We start from the raw sequence: 19,156 nt of genomic DNA, 5'->3' as shown, positions 1-19,156 counted from the left end.
AATTTCTACTGTGTCAAGACGTCACAAAGTCACCAACACTCAGCAGCAGTCACCAACATTACCCAGAATACTACTACTACTATGCATGCTTGCGTGGAATCTGAAATGTCACATTAGAATAAATTCAGGTTAAAGATTTTCCCATTGGCAACCAGTGTAGGATTGATAAATTATACAATAATCAAATCAGTCAAACGGCATCATATCCATCATATCAGCGGTGGATGACACTGACTGGATGATATCTGATTCCTAATACAGTTGTGTCACAAATCGAGCAACCTTGTCTGGTGCCATCATGGATGTCCATTGGAGAATTGTCTGTGTGCAAATAATGCCTAAATAGGCAATTTAACAACTGGGCATGTAAAACAGATATCTGAGAAAGATTCTCGTGGTGTGTGGATGTAGATCCATTCATAATGTTTAAATTAAAAGTGAATTGTCTGATAAAATAGATTTGTTTCCAAATGTAGGTTACTGTGACACAGTAAACTGTCTTGTCAATAGTCCTGACTCCTTCTACTACAAAGTATTACAAGTTATAGCTTGAGAAGAGCTTAGTTTAACTCAAACTGTTGGATTTGCTAGCTAGCTAGTTAGCTAACCAACCAGCAAGCTAATTTAGCAAAGCAAACCAACAAAAATAACATGCAACTACTAGCCACTACTAGCGCTAGCTTTTCCTTGATATGTTAGCTAGTGTGCAAGTTAGATGCGTTTACAACATAGACTGTAAAGAAAGATGGACGTAGTGAGTGTGACGTCACCCGTAGGTTTCTGAAGGGCCATTTTGAAGCCAAAAGTTGGGGTGTACGAGCACGGTTTACGACAGGACAGTGATAGTTTAGCTGACCAGATACTATGGTTAGCTAGCTAACAAGCTGACATTATCTAAACACACAATTGATCATATGTATGCAAAAGTGAAATTTCTCCGTTTCTAGTCAAAAACAGCACAGAAATTAACCATGGTAAATCCTGTTGAGACGACCAAGTCCTACCTTTAGAAACACAAACAGCCATGGTTGCCCAAGAGCTGAGGAACTCCGATATGGCCGCCAGAGTGTGTGTTAGGTTACATCACCTGAAAGCCCTTATATCACCCTGAAATATCTGCAGCAAACTAGAACCCACCGTGACTGATTTCCTGTCTTGGCCAGTCTTTAGGAATCAGGCAAGTGTCAGGGCTTTAGCTTTATACAGCAATAGATTGTCTAGTTTTTAATGAAGTATTGATGTTTTATGAGAGGATGTGCACAGGGATCAGAACGCTTTGGTCGGCGAGAGAGGCCTCCAGTAAAAGGGCGCAAAGGATTTACAAGTCTGTGCTGACAGTAGGCAGAAAAAGCTATGATCTCATCTATGGAGGTCTCCATGATGAGAAGTGGAACACACACACACACACACACACACACACACACACACACACACTTCTCACGGTAGCTTGATACACACAGCTCTATTGTTTATAACTTTGGATGACCTCATTGGATCCACTGGACTGGACTGTGTGATGCTGCAGCTGCCACACACGCACACACACATACAAACTTCACTAGACCTTTGACAGGCCTGGTCAGATTCAGAGAGCAGCTTTGCTTTCCCACGCTTCCAAACTGGAGCAGACTGTACTGGAACGAGACACCGTGGAATATTGTAATACTGGAATATTGTGTCTCCCGTCCAGACAGTCATGTTAGTCCAAAGACTCTGTTGGGTTTTCATCTACCTACACACACATAGGCATGTACATGTATACACCCATGTATACACACACATACCTCACCGCCTGCCAAGTTGTTATGTTGGACTTCTACGCTCAGATGGGGGGGAGCAAATATACGTGCAGGCATTTTAATCCATCCTGCCTGATGGATTTACATGTCCTCTGTGTGTAAATGGAGCGATCCATTCACGGCGCTGTATAGTGAAAGACTTGATCGATTCGCCATGCCTTCTGCCTTAATCCCGCAAAGACTCACTCCGGGGCGCGAGCTTTGCCATTCCGTCGCAACGTGTTTTAATTGAGTGGGACGGCTCGGCGTTGTGGCGTCGTTCCCGACACCTTCGGGGGATGCAGGTGGTAAAGCTCGCGATCCGCCGCGTGTTGTAACCGTTCGGTATCGTTCCCGCTGAGCTATCAGTCGTGGCGCAGCGGTGTGTGTACGCTGATGTTACGCGATACGTCCTCCGGGAATGAATTAATTTCCTCCGAAAGCCTGTGCGTTTGTTGGCACCGGGCCCCGTCTGAGAATTCTCAGCTGTCTGTCTTTTCTTTCTCCCTCCATCTTGCTCCTTGTTCCGCCGTTTCTCTCTTTCTCTGTTTCTCTAGCTTTAACCTCTTCTCTACGTGCCACAGCTCCACACTACATCATGGACTGATTATTGCTCCACTGGTCTCATTACTGTCAATGAGGGGCTCAAACAGGGTAATAGCTGCCTATTACTGGGCTATTAGAGAAGATGATTCGCCCCTTATTAGCCTTCTCTGCTCTGGAACCAGACAATCAATGAGCTGAGCTACAGTGTTTTTTGGCCGGACTGGCAACGAGATATATATGCTTGAACCCACATACATGTATACTCCATGCCCTGCACCCACACACAGTCACGGACACTCACACACACACCCTCACACGCAAACCTTTGTGCAAACTTGAACACGCAGAGTAATAACTTTAGTTGTCGCAACACACCAGTAAAAACATTGGTGTTAACTACAACCCATTAGCCTTGTGTCAATCACAAGTGCTGGTTTCTGGGGTCCCAGAGCGTACATCACACTTTAGCCTGCAATTTGCAGTTAGTTATTAAACAGCTCTGCTACTTCCCCCGCTTTGTCTGTGTTGGTGTGAAATAGAAATTATACAGTCTATGATATTGGGAAGCTGAGTGTCAGAGAACTTTGAACCTTAATCAGCCCTATGAGACGTGCATGTGATAAAGGGCTATATAAAGACTAGACTAGTAGCATGATTCCTGAATGGCAGTGCAATGGTAAAAAACACCTATCTACTATTGAAGCATCTTATACAGTATTTCGAAGTGGACTTGGAGCCATGGCGGATGGTAATTTAATTTGGGCATCTTCATTCAGTGTGCTTTATGACTGTGTCTATAGTCACTTTTGGCAAAAAATGCATGAATTTAATAGAAAATACTTCTATGGGAGCATAGAAAGACTTTGTTGGTCATTTGCTTGACCTGAAGTATCCAGATATATAGGCAACTGTTCAGCATTTCAAAACAATGAATCCAAGTGTGAAAAGATCACACTTACTGTGATAAAGATGAAATATTTTTAACTGTGTAATATTAACTATCATCGACTCACACTGATATCATGCCAGATGCAGCGACCGGGAATAGATGAGTGGGGAACTACCTGCTTTGTCATCTTAATGGCAAAGCCATGGGAAACCCTGCAAATCCTACAGACTCGATCAGTCTCAGTGAAAATTAGCTCACCGTGAGCTAAGATTCAGGCCACTGATGATCTACACAGTTCGGATGGGAACCAGAAAACTCAACAGTAACAGCATCATGGAGCACAAAATCTGCGGCTTGGCAATTTGAATGTTAATAAGCATCACATATTTAATAGACACACCCTGATTATCCCCACGTGTAGGCAAATTCAATAGAGCACATACTAGATGCTTCCAAAGCTCTATATATGACACAATGTTAATGTTCTTGTGAAACCTTTTTAATATGGATTTCAGCACATAAAATTTATTTCAAAAACCTAACTTCTGAGTAGAGAAGGTGGTAGTTTGTGCTTTTATGAATTTCTTATGGGATAAATACTGAAAACGGGGTGGCGGCGCCGCAAAAATACAAATGACCCGGGGATTCACATTAATTTATCGCAAAACACTTCACTGCTTCGACCATAACGTCACACTAAACCCCGCCGGTGAGTTTTGTGAAGAACCGTTTGTTTTTCCTCTCGCTGCGCGTATCTATGGCCACCTAGGAAACAAAGATTAGGAGGGGGAGAGTGAAATCCTCCCGGTAATATTTCAGTTGTCAGCCGGAGAAGCCTGCTGCCCCTCACCTGTCCTCCCTGCGCAGACCGACTGTGGAGGAGGACAGACGCATCTGGCTTGTTTCCCCCGGTAAGAACACACACACACACACAGGTGTTGGGTGGGCCAAGGTCTCGTCTGATTAAGTGTTTTTTTGTTATTTAGAAAGACAGTGATGAAATTAGACCTGAGGAACTCCCTTCGGTTCCTCCCACGGCATTCTCCGTCCGACGTGGAAGAGTTGAGTTCGAGTGCTACATACACACACACACTTCACACACACACGCCAGGCTGATGGTCCCTGTTTGTGGCACCCTGGGCTTCACACAGATAAAGTTTTAAAAACAGCCGTCAGCGCTGATGTAGAGCGTCTCACCAAGCCGTTAGGGGCCCGACCGTAAATCCACGCAACGCCTCACCTCCGTGACTCCGCCAGCCATTCCTCACATGCAGAAATAATCCCTTCTGTGTAGGGGCCCATGCCAAAACTAAAGATTACCTCTGTCATTCTAGTGTCTCTCCCTCTCTCCCTGACTCTCTCAACCACTCTTTCCCTCCCTCCTCTTTCTCTATTTCCCTGGACTGACACGCTACCTTTTTTCGCTTTTATTTTATCAGCTGAGAGGCATTTGTCAATATTTTCCACCGAGATGGCTTCTGTTGCTATGGGATTTAATGGGAGTGCAGTGTCTTGATAGTATGTGGTCACGGGGCGATGGGAACACGTGTTGAAACTAGCCAAGTTCCCAGCCTCCCTCTGTTGCTCTCTCTCACACATTCACACACTCACACACTTTGAGTTTAAAAGCTTTCCCAGGCACAAATACACACACACACACACACACACACAATTTGATTTCAGTTTCGGTTCTATTTAAAACAAAATCCTGTCGTTATTGAGCTTTTCACTTGTCTCTCTTTTCTACGGAACGCTCTGCTGCACTCCAGCATTTTCAAAATTACACTGATCAGTCGCTAAGAATCAATCAGCTGATATAGGGCGCCACAAATGGCAAAATTAAAAGACTAGCAGACAATGCAAATGGCACTACAAAATGTATTTGTTCCATAACGGACTTGAAACTTTGACCTTTTTCACATTTGTACAGCTTGTCACTGATTGGCTGAGAGGGTGACTGCATCATTTTGTCGGGGACGACATGATTACTGTTACCATGTTCCTCTTGGGCCAACAATAGCATAGATCTTTCCGGTGCAGAGCTAAAGCAGATTGGAATGGATGATGGAGTCTCTGATTCAGGCTTAAGAGTCCATACAGGATGAGAACTGGACACACAGGACCAGGACTGGATCTCCAGCCAGAGGTTCAGGGAGGAGCAGATAAGTGGAGACCACAAGAGTCAACTGTGGAGACACAAGGCTCCACAAACAAGACAGATGCAAAGTGTGCACGAGGTCGTAGAAAATCTGAAACGTCATGAAACTTGAAAACAGCACACATCCAGTCTGTTGTGTAAATGTTAAAGCTAAATTACAAAGTGGGGCTGCAACAGGGAAGAGCGTCTCCTCCCCCTCAATTGAGATGGGTATGGAGTGATGAATTGAAACTTCAGCGTTAAACAACAGAGAAAGCTGGACTCACCAACCTTACATCTTTTGCCTAAATTTGGTATAAAGCATCACAGACTGGCCAGATTGGTGTGCAGTTTACTGACACTGGATTCTGGATTCAGCACATTGCTGGTTAGTAAGTTTCTTAGTTGTTTCTTCCAGAGGTGTCGAGGCATGTCGCAGGGAAAATGCATTATACTCTGGGTGATTCAAACGGCTGCAACCATAAGGAGGGAAGAACAAACAGAGGATTAGGAGGAGGAGGCAGCACTAAACAACTGGCTGTTTAGTCTGGATTTAAGCACTGAGACTGTGTCTGATTCCCTAACCATAGCAGGCAGGCAGTAAGTGCTGCTCTGTATGATTAAGCCCTGCTGCCTGCACACTTCCTCTTTACATTTTACATTTAGCTGATGTTTCTATCCAGAGAGACATGAGCGCAACTGTAGAACAACACCAACAGAGTAAAAAAGAGTGCGAGGGACAAAGCCATTGTGCCCTGACAATAGATATAACACTTCTAACACATTCGTCAACACAAGAGCATATTAGAGCAAGTAGAGGAAATAGATTGTTATGGAGAGTAAACAAGATCCTGTCACAATAGGACTGTACACTGATACTGAGGTGCAGAAAACCAGTTACCTGTGTGTAGATGTATTGGGGGTAATGTGGCTGTTGTAGTGAGTTACATGACAGCTAACATTAGGTAAACTGCAATTGTATTAGCACGAACATCTGGAAATATCCTTATTTGTTGTGGCATTACGGTGCTGTGTGACTATCTACAAAGCTTAAACCTAGTTTGCAAGTTCATCTACGATCAAAATGCTTCTGTAATATCCAAGATCCTTACTGTGAATAAAATCTTAAGATCCTCATGTACAAACCCTCCTGCCAAGGGACCTTCCAGAAAATCCTCCGTTCTTAAGATGTTATTGTACAGTTAGGCTGTTTCTGTGATTTTTGGCTGCCATATTCTTAGCAACACAGTCACTCGCGATGGCCTCTTATTGGCGACATCTAGTACAGAGATTTTTTTCTAGATTAAGGTCATGGATTTGGAACCAACCCCTAGAGGATTTTTAGAGTCCTTGTGGACAGACCTGTAGGCTTGTTAGAGTCTCATTTTCAAGGCTTTGAGGATTCTTATAGATCTTTTATGCTAGCCACAAGACTTTTAAAGTCCTAACAGACAGTGACATCAGAGAGAATTTCCCACTAAATGACCGGTCTTCACAGAATTCCTTGACATACTATTGGAAAGATGAGCACATAAGACAATAAGGCTAGGAGGAGGAGGCAAGGAGACCAGGGTCAGACATTAATGGACTGGATCTGTGCACTGGATCCACAAATCCCTCATCACAAGACAATCGAAAACAGACAAAAGGAGCTGGATAGCCAGCGGTTATTAGGCTAAATTAGTCGCCATAATCAGAGATTGCAGTATGATCATAGAATCTAAATCTGATCCGAGGACTTGCTGCGCATAACATTGTGTGTGTGCATATTCAGAATATATGTGTCCTTATAATCATGCATCTATACTGCCAAGGCAAAAAGTGGAGGCTAAAGCATTCTGTGTGTATTTGAATGCCACAGGAGCCCACACACCTCATTGGTTATTGTCAGTTTTCATTGTTGGATTCCTGCCTCACACTACAGGAGCCTGTCGATCTGTTCAGGTGCGAGTCGTGAAAACCCAAACTGCCCCAACTGCCTCAAATCTGCTGAGTCAGCACTCAGGCCCATGTTGAAATGGAGTCGTGATAGCCAAATTGGACCTAAAACCAGGCTAAGGGTGGGTGGTTTGACCCTGGCGTTTCGATCGGACAACAGTCTTGAAGCATTTTCCTAACTAGGATTAAAGACTCGGAGTTACTGAGCTTGGCCGTGTTGCAAAGGTGAAAGAGAGCAACCGAGGAAATGCCGTTTGTGTGACTGTTGAATGACAGGTGCGAATATAAAGCGACACCCAGGTCTTCTTACTCCACATCATAAAGGACAACACCGCTGACAGGAAGAAGTGATGCGTCAGACAAGAGACGTCTGTACATTTTCGGGGCTTCTTGACAGTTTCGAGGAAGGAAATGTGCCGTTAGCAAGTGGTTGGCCCCTAGGGGAGCTGCAGGGGTTGTGTGGATTTTAGCAATGCATGGAGCCGTGTATTGCACCACAATAAAAACCAGTGTCATCGCTGTAGATGATGGCACCAAAAGGCAGCAGGTAACAGCAATGCAGGTGAACTCTGGTGGATGTCATATTTGACTTCTGGGCATGCCAAGTGGTTGTTGTATAGCTGAACTGATCCTCTCTCTCTTTTTCTCTCTCTCTCCTCATCAATATGCCCTCATCAACACCACCCACTTGTTCCACATACACACTCCTACGCACACTTTACCACTTACTGTTGGCTGACTCACAGCCCCTTCAGAACTCCGCTAGAACATCCTCTGCTCCGAACCGTGACACACGAGGGCAGTCAATGCAGGAATTAGATCAGATCGTCATTTGCATTGCACAGAAAGTGACGCTGGTTTGTTTGTCTCTGTCCATCTGTCTATCTGGCTCTCTGGCTCTCTGCTCAGTGCTGGTGAAGGAAGGCAAGGTGTCTCCGTTCGTGGGTTTGGTCCGGGAGGGCCAGTGTCACATCGTGCAGAGCATTGGCGCTCTGATGAGGACGGCCCAGGGCGACCAGAGGGTCAGGAGCCTGGAAAGCAAGGTGACAAAAGCCAGTCGTTACATTTGTTATCACCTCGAAGTATCAGACACATACATCTGAAATACATCTAAAAACTATGATTATCCCCTGATTTGTTTATAGCATAATTGGTCCTATCAGTTGCCGCGGGTTCACACTGATCTAGCATAGATGACTTTCTCTGGGTGGAAATATTCCCACTACTTTGATTTTATCCAGTACAAAGATGACAAGACCATTGGACATCAACACTGTTTGGTTTCCCTGGTCATTCACACAGAAACACACAGAATAGGCAATTGAGTTATCCTGATTTTTGCAGGTAATAGAGGAGACAGTCACCAGTTCTGCAGTAGTAATGGAAAAGTAACATAAGTAGTGTAATGAAATACTGCTTCCATGGAGTAATAAGTATTGACATTACTTCTGAAATGAGTAACAAATGATGAGTAATATTTTTTTTGAGTAATGGGGCAAACACTGCCTTCCAGCTGCTGGAAACCAGACTACTTTATGTTCACTGATTTGGTCCGATTGTCACCATTGGTGTTACAGTGATAACAGTGAGAAATACTAACATGTGATTGGCTACTGCCCAAAAATTCAGTTGCTCACAGCAATTCACATTGGCTCACTTGCTTGGTTTGTGAACTAGAACTTTACCAGTTTATTTGTTAGCCAGATTAATTATGGCTGAATATGTTTTTTATGAACAATTGGTAATCAGTGGATGTTAGTGCCAGCTTGAAGCATTTTTGCAGTATCATTGAAGTTTTGACTGGGGGGAAGTCAAGGTATAGCCACCAATTGAATTCTCCATTCTGCATGTACGTTTTGTTGACATGGCATTTCTGCATCTGTTAAGAAATGACTCAACAGCTTGACAGGGTGTCAGTCTGTAAATCTGCAAGGAAACCTGCCAACCACACCGACAAGAATTTCATTAGTATGGCTTTCAATTGAGAGTTTTAGTGTCCCATGATGGTTTAAATTTTATTCTTGTAATTAGAAGTAGGTTTAGGTTCCAACTAGGGCTGCAGCTATCGATTATTTTAGTAATCGAGTATTCTACCGATTATTCCATCGATTAATCGAGTAATCGGATAAGAAATACTTTTGCTTTATTAAAGAGCAATAGTAAATATACAAAAGAGAAAAGCTGTCCGCACGAAGCTGTCCATACGACACTGTGATTTACTGAAAACGAGGTGAAATAATAATTATTATTGATATTTATTACTAGGCCTAAATATCATACAAGTTCATAAGACTGGCTAATGTACATTTATTTACTATGTTGAAGGGTTGCCCTACACCTGCTGACCCTACTCACTGCAATCAAACTAAACTGAATATACCTGCTGTATTGGACTGGTGCATTTTAGGCTCCAATTGCTACTTACACCACCTGATATTTTGCTTTCTGGGGTATTATATGCATCACTGTGAGGGGAGTAGGTGTGTGTGTGTGTGTGTGTGTGTGTGTGTGTGTGTGTGTGTGTGTGTGTGTGTGTATGTGTGTGTGACTATCATAATAATAACATGAATGAAGCTCAGGCTTTCACAAATTGACTGCAGCATTTTATTTTCTGTGGTTATTTTCTTGAGCAAAACTTAGCTAACTTAGGGACATCATAACTAGCCACCATATTGATTTATGTTCTTAACTAGCCATTACATATAGCCATAATTAACATGCATTCTTTACTAGCCTTCATCTCATCCCGTTTTAATATTAAGTGCTGACTCCGCCCACCCGGGCCAGTTTCGGCGTACGCCGGTAGCAATTACAAGTGGACCCTATCCTACAGTCCCTGCTCTCAGCGGAGGGAGGGAGCTACGCTGTGTGTGGGAAGCGCTGTGACCGTCAGACCTCTCTGGATTAGACAAGCAAGTAGAGAAAACCGGCATCAGCCGAACCAATTTATTGCCAAATGCTTTGGGATTCAACACATTAACATTGCTTCCCATGGTCAGAAAAAGTTGGCAGATTTGTCGCTAGTCGCTTTTGAGAAATAAAGTCGCCAGGGGGGTCTGAAAAGTCGCTAAGTCTAGCGACAAAGTCGCCAAGTTGGCAACACTGGATCCGAAACTTTGGACACTTTCTGTCGTTTTCTCTGGCCTGTCTCTTCTCTTCGCCCCTCGCTATTTTCTCTCTCTTTCTCCAGCGCGTTGTGCAACAGTAATAATCATCCGTGCGAAACACTGAGCGTGTATATAGTTATATGGATTAAACGAAGCTTCGATGCAAAGAATTTGCATCGATGATTTTTAGTAATCGAGTTACTCGAGTTTCTCGAGGAATCGTTTCAGCCCTAGTTCCAACAACAAAGCCTGTCAGGAAAAAACAGACAACTGAAAACAGAAATAAATCCTGATAGACTAAATTTGATTCTAGACAGGTTTCAAGGCTTTTCCAACCTGCCAAGAATAAAATTCTGGGGGAAGCATGTTGGTAATTTTTTTTAACTCTTTTGGGCATGAAAATTGTCAGATTTTAAGATGTTGAATATTGGCACAAAATATGTGCTATTAGCAGCTTCAGTCCAAAAACAGCTGTATTGTTGCTGCCTTCAAAATCCCATGATGGTCAAACCCTATGACAACAAATGTCACTGGGAGAACAGAGCAGAGTTACTGGAAAATCGTTTCACCAGGAGGGAAATACAAGGCTGGCCCGGCTTTCTGGGGACTAATGTTATATGCTAATATAATAATATAAATTAGGTTAATTAAAATAACTAATATCACTATCAACCTCTTATCACATTCTGACTGTCATGTTTTAAAGATGATGTGATCCTAATGATTATATTTTTAATTCCATTTCATCTAATTTGTTCATTTTGACACAAAATTCAGTGTGAATTGGTGAGAGTGGGCCAGTGAGGTGGAGGTCATCAGCTTAAATATTCAAATGAATATATTTTACATTTAATTCAGTGTTGTAAGCCTATTATTATTATTATTATTATTATTATTATTATTATTATTATTATTATTATAATCAGTTGTTTTTCTCTTCTAAATATTGGTATCAGTCTATAAGAAGAAGAAGAATGATTACAACAAGAACAAATGAGGGATGCATTGACCTCTTATGTTTGCAGTGTGTTTGCTTGAGGTGTGAACACAGAATAAAACACACCCACACAAAACAGAGGTGTTAGAATTGAGGTGAACTCAGCTGAATTCATTCCTCGCTCCAAAGACCAGAAACACAAGATTGTGTCAATTATATTACCTTAAGCAACATAGGAAGAGAGGGATACAGGAGACAAAATGATGGTGTCATTCCATCTGGAGTAATGGGACGGTTACACCTTCCCCGCTCTCGTTTAACCTCAGTGGAGGTTTAATTAAGATGAATCGGAGATGTTGGTTTCACCTTGGCTGATACTGTTCCAGGGAGGCAGGATGCAGTTTGTGGTGGTCGGGCAGCTCGGAGCGATGGACTCGTTCGGAGAGGTCAGCGTCCTCCGGGACCAGCCCTCCCCCTGCAGCATCGTCACGGCAACCGAGGCGCAGATCGGCGTCATCCGACCGGGCGATGTGAAAGGTGTGAGGTCCCACCCGTGATCATATTCATCATCATCAGTGTATCAGTGAATCAGGCTCGCACAGAATGTTTAGTTTATACGCTACAGATAAAGAGGAGAACAAGTAAATGACCAGGAAAGTACTCAAACCTGTCTTTGACCAATCACTAAGCAGGATGGTGCTCAAGTGTCAGTGCTCAAACTCAAGTGGGCTTGACAGGAAAGGTCTACTTAGGTCGGCTTCCGTGGAAAGTCAAATAAACAATGACAGAGCTGATGTCTTTGAAAAGGGAGTTCAGCAGAAACGCGAGGTGTGAGCAAGCAGTGGAAACAATGACGGGTGGGAGAGAGTGGAAGGATGTTGAGTTTAGCATTACGATCTTCCTATTGTTCACTGCAATGACTCTTAGGACCTGCAGTAGATTTCAATCGCCGCTGATTTATTTGTCTTCTTGTGTGTTCTTTGTGCAGAGCTGGATCCTGTGACCATATCTCTGATGTTACAGTCGACCAAGGCCACCTATGGGAAAATGACTCAGGTACAGCCTAACACTAACTGTGTAACTGTGGTGCAGTGTGTCTTTCTGTCCAAATCATTTTTTATTTTCTGTATATAGCACAGATACACTGCGCTGTACAAACGATTGCTCTTTACTTTTTAATGTAAGAAAAGCCACAAACATAAACACAAAGCAAGAACATAAAAGCAACACATACAAAGGGAGGTCAATAACAATTAATAAAAGATTATTACCTGGTTTTCAGTGATTTAAAAGATGATTCAGCAAGCATAAGCTCCTCAGGCAGGTCGATCCAAAGTCCAGGTCACCTGATGGTTTAGAACTGATCGCCTCCTTTTTTTTTTTTATCTAGACTCTGAAACAGCCAATAGGAACTTCTTGTTTTTAATCTAGACTTTGGACCAGCCAATAGAAACCTGCCTGAGGACCTCAGAATGTGATCCAGCTCACATCGGGTTAAAAGGTCTGTGATGTAGCTTGGTGCCAGATACGGTTGAAAGTTGCAGCAATCTCAATGAGAAGAGATGAAAGCATCGATGACTTTTTCTGGATAAAAATAGCTTAATGTGTGGTGTGGGGTAGCGCCAGCGGGCAAAACACACACAAGGACACAAGGCTGTCAACAAAAAAACCCTAGCCGGGGTGCTTTATTTTTAAGCAAAAATTAAGGAATGAAGAAGATAGAGGAGTACAGCGAGTCGGAGCGGGGCAGACTTGACAGTCGGAAATGTTCTTCAAGTAAACAAACAAGAAGGTAAAAACAAGATTGCACAAATCTGTGCAATTTTGCATCAAAAATGTTTACCTAAATTTCTCACTGCTGGCTTTAAATTGGCGGACAGAGTACCTAATTCATGGGTATTATGAAATACCCAAAAGTAATACCAATGGCATTTGTTCTTTATGCACCACACTCAAAGAACTTTGTCCAAACCACGGTCAATTCATCATATACCTGGAAAATGTGCTTGTGACTGCATCGCTCACTTTCTACATCTTGGCTTTTGCACAATGGCAGAGGCTTTGATTCCTGCTGAGGTTATTTATTTTAGCACAGTATACATTCACAGCACTAAGACACGCTTGTTTGAAGTCTCATATTGTTGTCACGTGTGTTTGTGTGTTTTGGTGTCTCCCTGTCTTCTTCTCCAGGAGCAGATCAGCCGGGAGTACCTGAGGCAGCAAAGGGCCAAGGAGTGGGAACACACCAAGGTACCGAACAACCTACAGCTGTCAGAAATGACAGCAATGACTAAGAGCTGATATTATTACTGCACACTTTGGGGGACTCATTTAAATCCGCTCTGCCCAACATCGCATTTTAACTGACAGGAAATCCCAAATGGTCTCAGGTAAAAGTTTGAATGAGTAGTTTGCATGCCCCCCTCCTTCTTGAGAACGTTTGCCCATGTCTAGCATACCTACCTGCTTTGTGAATGTGTGTGTGTGTGTGTATGTGTACTGGGGCGAGTACATCATCATCACTGTGCCTGGTCTAAAGCAGGCACAAATGCTGGCTTCCTTTGATAGTTAGCAGAGCTCACTAATTCCCTGCTAGCAGCCCCAGTGGTTTCTCTTTGTTTTCTATCAAACGTCTTTCTCCATGTGTCTCGCTTTCTCTCTCTCCCCCTCCCTCTGCTCTCCCTCCCTCTTCTCTCTATTTGCGGTCGTGTCATGTCAGATGTGTGCTGGGCCTCTGCGGGCTTCCCCAAAGACGATTACGCCAGTGTGCGCTGCGCTCCGTCATTGCCGTGGCTGAAATCCCGACTTGGGGGAAGAGAATTCATTGCGGACGCTAACCCGTCCGGTGCAATCCGCTCGCGGGAGTCTCGTGGTCTCCCTCGTCCTGCTTGCACAGCTTGTGTGTAATCAGACTAACAGACAGACAGATAGGCAAACAGGTAGGAAAGTCGACAGGCAGGTGGACAGATAGACGGTGAATTCGGAGACAGAGTGGCAGGCGAGCAGATGTGCACACAAACAGAAAAGACAGCGTTAGACAGATATATGGGACCAGTATTAGCCTTTTATTAAATATCGGATATCTTTCAGTTTCAATGCCGTCCATCTCTGATATGATGGTTCCTCCCCGACTACAGTATTATTATTTTAATATCAGATGTCTGACCAGAGAAATCATTCCAGTGTGCTGTGGGAGGATTTTACTCAACTGTCTGTTGAACCTGTCTTAAGGAGCTGCTTACCCACCTAAAACTATTCCATCAGTCTGGGTTTCAGTGGAGAGTTTTAGTGTCCCATGATGCTCTAAATGTTTCAGAGGCTTTTCCACCCTGACAAGAATCCAGTTCTGGGGGAAACACTGTATCCCTTTGATTGTTTGGGCATTTGGGCATAAACATTGAATGTCAGCAGCTTCAAGTCAAATACACCTGCATCGTTGTGGCAAACCAGTCAAACCCTACGAAAAAAAGCTACAAATCAGCAGTTCCACTAGGATCAGTATATATGAAATCTCTGAGCCTTCTGTGCAAAAAACCCTCCTTAAATAATCTAAAAACATTGAATATTAGCACAAAATATCAGCTAACAATCATATCATCAATACAAAACAAAACAATCAATCAAAAAATATTAGTATTGGCCTTCAAAAACCCAGGAGTCTAAACCTCGAAACAAGCGTACGCAAACATCTGTCCCTCTCCCAGTTCCTCGGAAACTTTTCCTAACGTCCCACATCTCTTCGAAGATTTGTCTTGGCCACCGCCGTAGAGTTAATTTTCTCTTTTGGCCATCAGAAACCTTGTCCAGTCGGCCTGCCAGAGGAGGCCGAGTCCAGCTGTCGGACTCCATCGCGGCCCAGTGTCGTGGCCTCCACCCAGGATCCCACCCATGACCCGAGGCCCCTTCCTGTCAGGGTTTGGTGGGAACCAGTGTTGGCAACATGAACCTGTACTAGTCAGTGAGAGAGAGAGGTCCAAGTTTACACGAGTACAAGTTAAATGATGTCCAAAAATAAGCGGAGCCCACTGGAAGGAATCGAAGCGTTGATCTCCCAGTGATCGTTAGAATACGTTGATCTTTATTATGAATGGCAAACCAGGGATTCAATGTTTTCAAAGCACCCGGAGTTCAAACTACTGCTGTTCACAGGTGGCAGTGAAGGAAGAGAAGGCAAAGCATGAGCAAAAATCTTCAAAAGTTGGATTTACTACAAGAACTGATTGATGCAATAAGGTCAGCGGAGTTCAACAACAAGCTTATTCTAGAAACAGAGGACAAAGACAAACTTCTGATGTGCGAGAAACATGCTGCTGACAGGACAGCTGGAGAACCGTGAAGAAGAAGCTGTTGCTGAGGCTGAAGTGAAGGTCAAACACGCACTCTGGGACACACATTTGAACTGAATATATTCAATTCAGTTATTATCGTCATTTCAGAAACTGCAGGCTGATAGCTTAACCACTTGGTAGATGTATGTGCTGTTATTCCCATCACTGCTGAGTATATCTTGTAGAGTGAGCGTTTACTGCTTGATACATCACTGAGAAGAGTATTTTCTGCGAGCTGCAACACTAGCCGAGCCGGCGGCGGCAAGTCAGCTGTTTGCATCCGGCTTGGCAGGCGGTTCATAGCTAATCTAATAAGCAGTACCCTTATGTGCTGTCTCGCTAATTCAGAAACGGCATCTCTGACAGTTTTGTGAAAATATGGAAATGAATAAACACTTTAATTAATAGCCGGGGCCGCAGCGTGAGATCCACTCACTGGGATAATTACAAAATAAAAGTTGATCAGAGGGTTGAGTTTTGAACTTGAGCTTAAGTGTTGGAGATGCATGGAATGTTATAATACGTCTGTTTTAAAAGTGACAGCACCAGAATTCAATAGTTAATTTCTCAAAATACACAAAAAAGCAAATTTAGAAGATTTTTTTTCTGCTATAGCAAAAGGTACACTCTGGTACACACTGAACCATAATTTCTATGAAGCTTTCCAACCATTATGCTCGCACATGTGCACACACACTCATTAACAAAAGTCAATTGTATGTTTTGTGGCCTTATGTTTCATATCCAGACTAAGAGCTTGTGTTTTTGGGGGGATCTTACTGGGAGAGCAAAACCAATGTGGCTTTAACCAATTGGACCCATCCACTGAATGTTCCTTAATATCTATTTTTGGTAAATCCCAGAACTGGAGTCTGGCAACCCTAAAAAAAGAGACCTGATTTAGGAGTTTCCAACATATTGGGGAGAAAAGAGGGTGAATCTCTGCTATAAATCATGTCTAATTTCTATGCTGCTCACTAATCTGGGCTGACTGTGTAATTTTGGGATATTAGCGCTCACGTCATGGACAGCCTAAACATGGGTTGCTGTTTTTGTCTGCGTGTGTGTGTGTGTGTGTGTGTGTATGGTCTCTGTCACTGGAACAGCAGACATGTGCAGAGAAGATGTGGATTTGGAAGAATGGATGGAGTGAGAGGGAGAGATAAAAGCAACAGCGGGACTAAAGCTTCCTTGCCATAGTACCATTTTACACCAAGCTGAGAAAAAGTTGGGACCACCTATTTTTGAGAAGCACTCTCTTTTGCAAACGTGTCACACGGCTTAAAGTGGTAATCCGCGAGTTCCTCATTTTATTTCTTTATTTATTCTCCATCTTTGTTGCTAAGCGCCCATTGCTGTGGTGTTTCTGCACTGCGCTTCCCAGAGATCACCTGTCAATCAAACAGTGTGGGCGGAGCTTTGATTTTCTGTTGATGCAGTTTGAGTTTCTCTTTTCTTTGTCTGTTCAGCCATGGTGGCTATCACTGCTCATGCTAACTACCCAGTTCTTCTTCTGTTTAATCCAAACAAACAAGACACTTTAAAAGTACTTTTTTAGCCTTTCTTCTCCCTTTTATCTATAATCCCGCTTTCCTGACCGAAGTGGATTTAACAGGTGGAATCAGTAAGGGACATTTTCCCCTTGATTCATCTAATCTTTCTATTTTATGGAAAAAGGAGGTGGCCGTCCTATTCTGTACACTCAGTATTGACATATGGCAAGTGCAGAAAAAGCTATTTTTCACCACAACATTCAACGTCATGTCCGATTAAGCTGAGTATTTTTCTATGCTGCAGCCCAACAAATTGTCGTCATGTCATGCCTTTGTGCAGAAGAGGGATGCTGTTTTACCAAAAAATCAGCAACCACAAAGGCAGAGTATTCATTTGGAAACGTAGCTGAATGACTAATTGAAAACCTTTGATTATTTTATAACTATTTATTTTTAGAAACTCTGCCCCGAGGTAGGATCTAATGAACCCGATAAAAGGCTCCTGCTCCAATTCCCTTTCTCGTCATTGTGTGTGTGTGCGTGTGTGCGCCCACGCGGTCTGTGCATCTGTGTACGTCAGTCTCTATGTACAGATGTGTGTGTGTGTTTGTGCGTGTGCAGGTTTATTTGTGCGAGAGCGAGCGTCTTCTAAGGCAGATAATGAGTGCGCGGCATGCGTTCTGTGATTTCATTCCAAAGCTTCCTAACCAGCCTGCCAGAGTGCAGCGGTTTGTATTCATAAACATAACGTGCATCGATCCTTGATTTGTTTGCACAGCCGGATCAGTCTGGGTGTCTGCCTGTCTCTAACATGCTCTATGATTGGTTATCTGTTTCCTATAATTTTGATCCCAGCTACGTGGCCACGGGATAGTTGAGGTAATAGGACTGCATTGATTTATATACATTCTCCTCTGATAGATAATGGCTCTGCTTGCCGCTGTGTATTCTTCCCAATGTAGAGACTGTTGACAGACATGGGTAAACTAGTAGGTGGATATATTATAGGAGGCTGTTGATTTATCTCATTGTATAAGTTATATGTCCACATTGGAGGCTGTTAAAGTGTCTTGTTAATCAAGTTATAGCAGGATAAATCAAGGGAACCTCAAGTGGTGCAAATATTTCACATTCTATTGGAAAGATTACGTGTTTCTTTGTGGGTTGAGAGAGTTCAGTGTCTTCAACCGATGAAAAGTATTCAGTAACCATTTTGCATATCATTGCTGTTGCAAATTTTGGTGATTTTTAATGGTTTAACTTCAGCTGAAGGATTGATGGTCCTCTATATGTTGAGAAAATTCTACATCCCTTGGGTTTATGAAAGCTTAGAACTCAAAAATGCATCGTTTTTCATAGTTCCTTAAAAGTTGACATTTTGGAGATAGGAGGTTTTCGCCTGACAACAGCAATATGGTCATCAGTGAAGCTGAAAATGAAGCTATTTTATTAATGATGTAAAATGTGTTCATCAAAAGGGTTCATGTACAGTGCTTTTTCATTTGCAAACTTTGTGCAGTGGATATTTTAAGTTGTATACACTGTATTTAAATGTCTTATCTGTTGTGTTCTTTCTCTGCAGAGCAAAGTCCTGAGAGATGCCCTGTATTACAATGGGATCGCTGAAGGGAGCGGGAACTGGACTTTCTGCCGCGGACGGCCCAAAACCTCACCCAACTGCAATCTCATCTTGTAGGACTCTCACACACACACACACACACACTGGCTTCGACTCAGGAGGAAGCCAGATGTTGCAATATTTAAAGGAACACAGGAACTTTCCCTGCCAAACCCTAATTTGCTGTTTACAGGATGACTTCATTCTAGCAGATCCCACTTCTGACACTCACACTCCCATATATCCACCAGACTGAGACCTCCATCTAGGCAGGGATTGCCGAACTCTCTAAACTGCGGCATCAAAGAAACTAAACTGTTGCTCATGCAGTCCGCTTTTTGAATTCATTAAAGCCTTTCAAATCAGATGGACTCGTGCCTGATGA

At 43.1% G+C, this 19,156-nt stretch overlaps 1 protein-coding gene across 1 annotated transcript in view; it reads left to right on the top strand.

Annotated features, from left to right (window-relative positions):
- The window catches only part of cnbd1 (cyclic nucleotide binding domain containing 1), a 49,703-nt gene extending 30,854 nt beyond the window's left edge, over window positions 1-18,849 (top strand). The window contains exons 8-12 of the mRNA XM_078291547.1: window positions 8,198-8,310; window positions 11,719-11,871; window positions 12,323-12,388; window positions 13,523-13,582; window positions 18,736-18,849. Coding sequence (XP_078147673.1) covers window positions 8,198-8,310; window positions 11,719-11,871; window positions 12,323-12,388; window positions 13,523-13,582; window positions 18,736-18,849 — 506 coding nt within the window. The remainder of the gene's footprint in view (window positions 1-8,197; window positions 8,311-11,718; window positions 11,872-12,322; window positions 12,389-13,522; window positions 13,583-18,735) is intronic.
- The last annotated feature ends 307 nt before the right edge of the window (window positions 18,850-19,156 follow it).

This window comes from Centroberyx gerrardi, chromosome 22 (assembly GCF_048128805.1).
Source record: "Centroberyx gerrardi isolate f3 chromosome 22, fCenGer3.hap1.cur.20231027, whole genome shotgun sequence".
NCBI lineage: Eukaryota > Metazoa > Chordata > Actinopteri > Beryciformes > Berycidae > Centroberyx > Centroberyx gerrardi.
The sequence above is the reverse complement of the archived record's forward strand: the minus strand, read 5'-3'. Positions and strand labels throughout refer to the sequence as shown.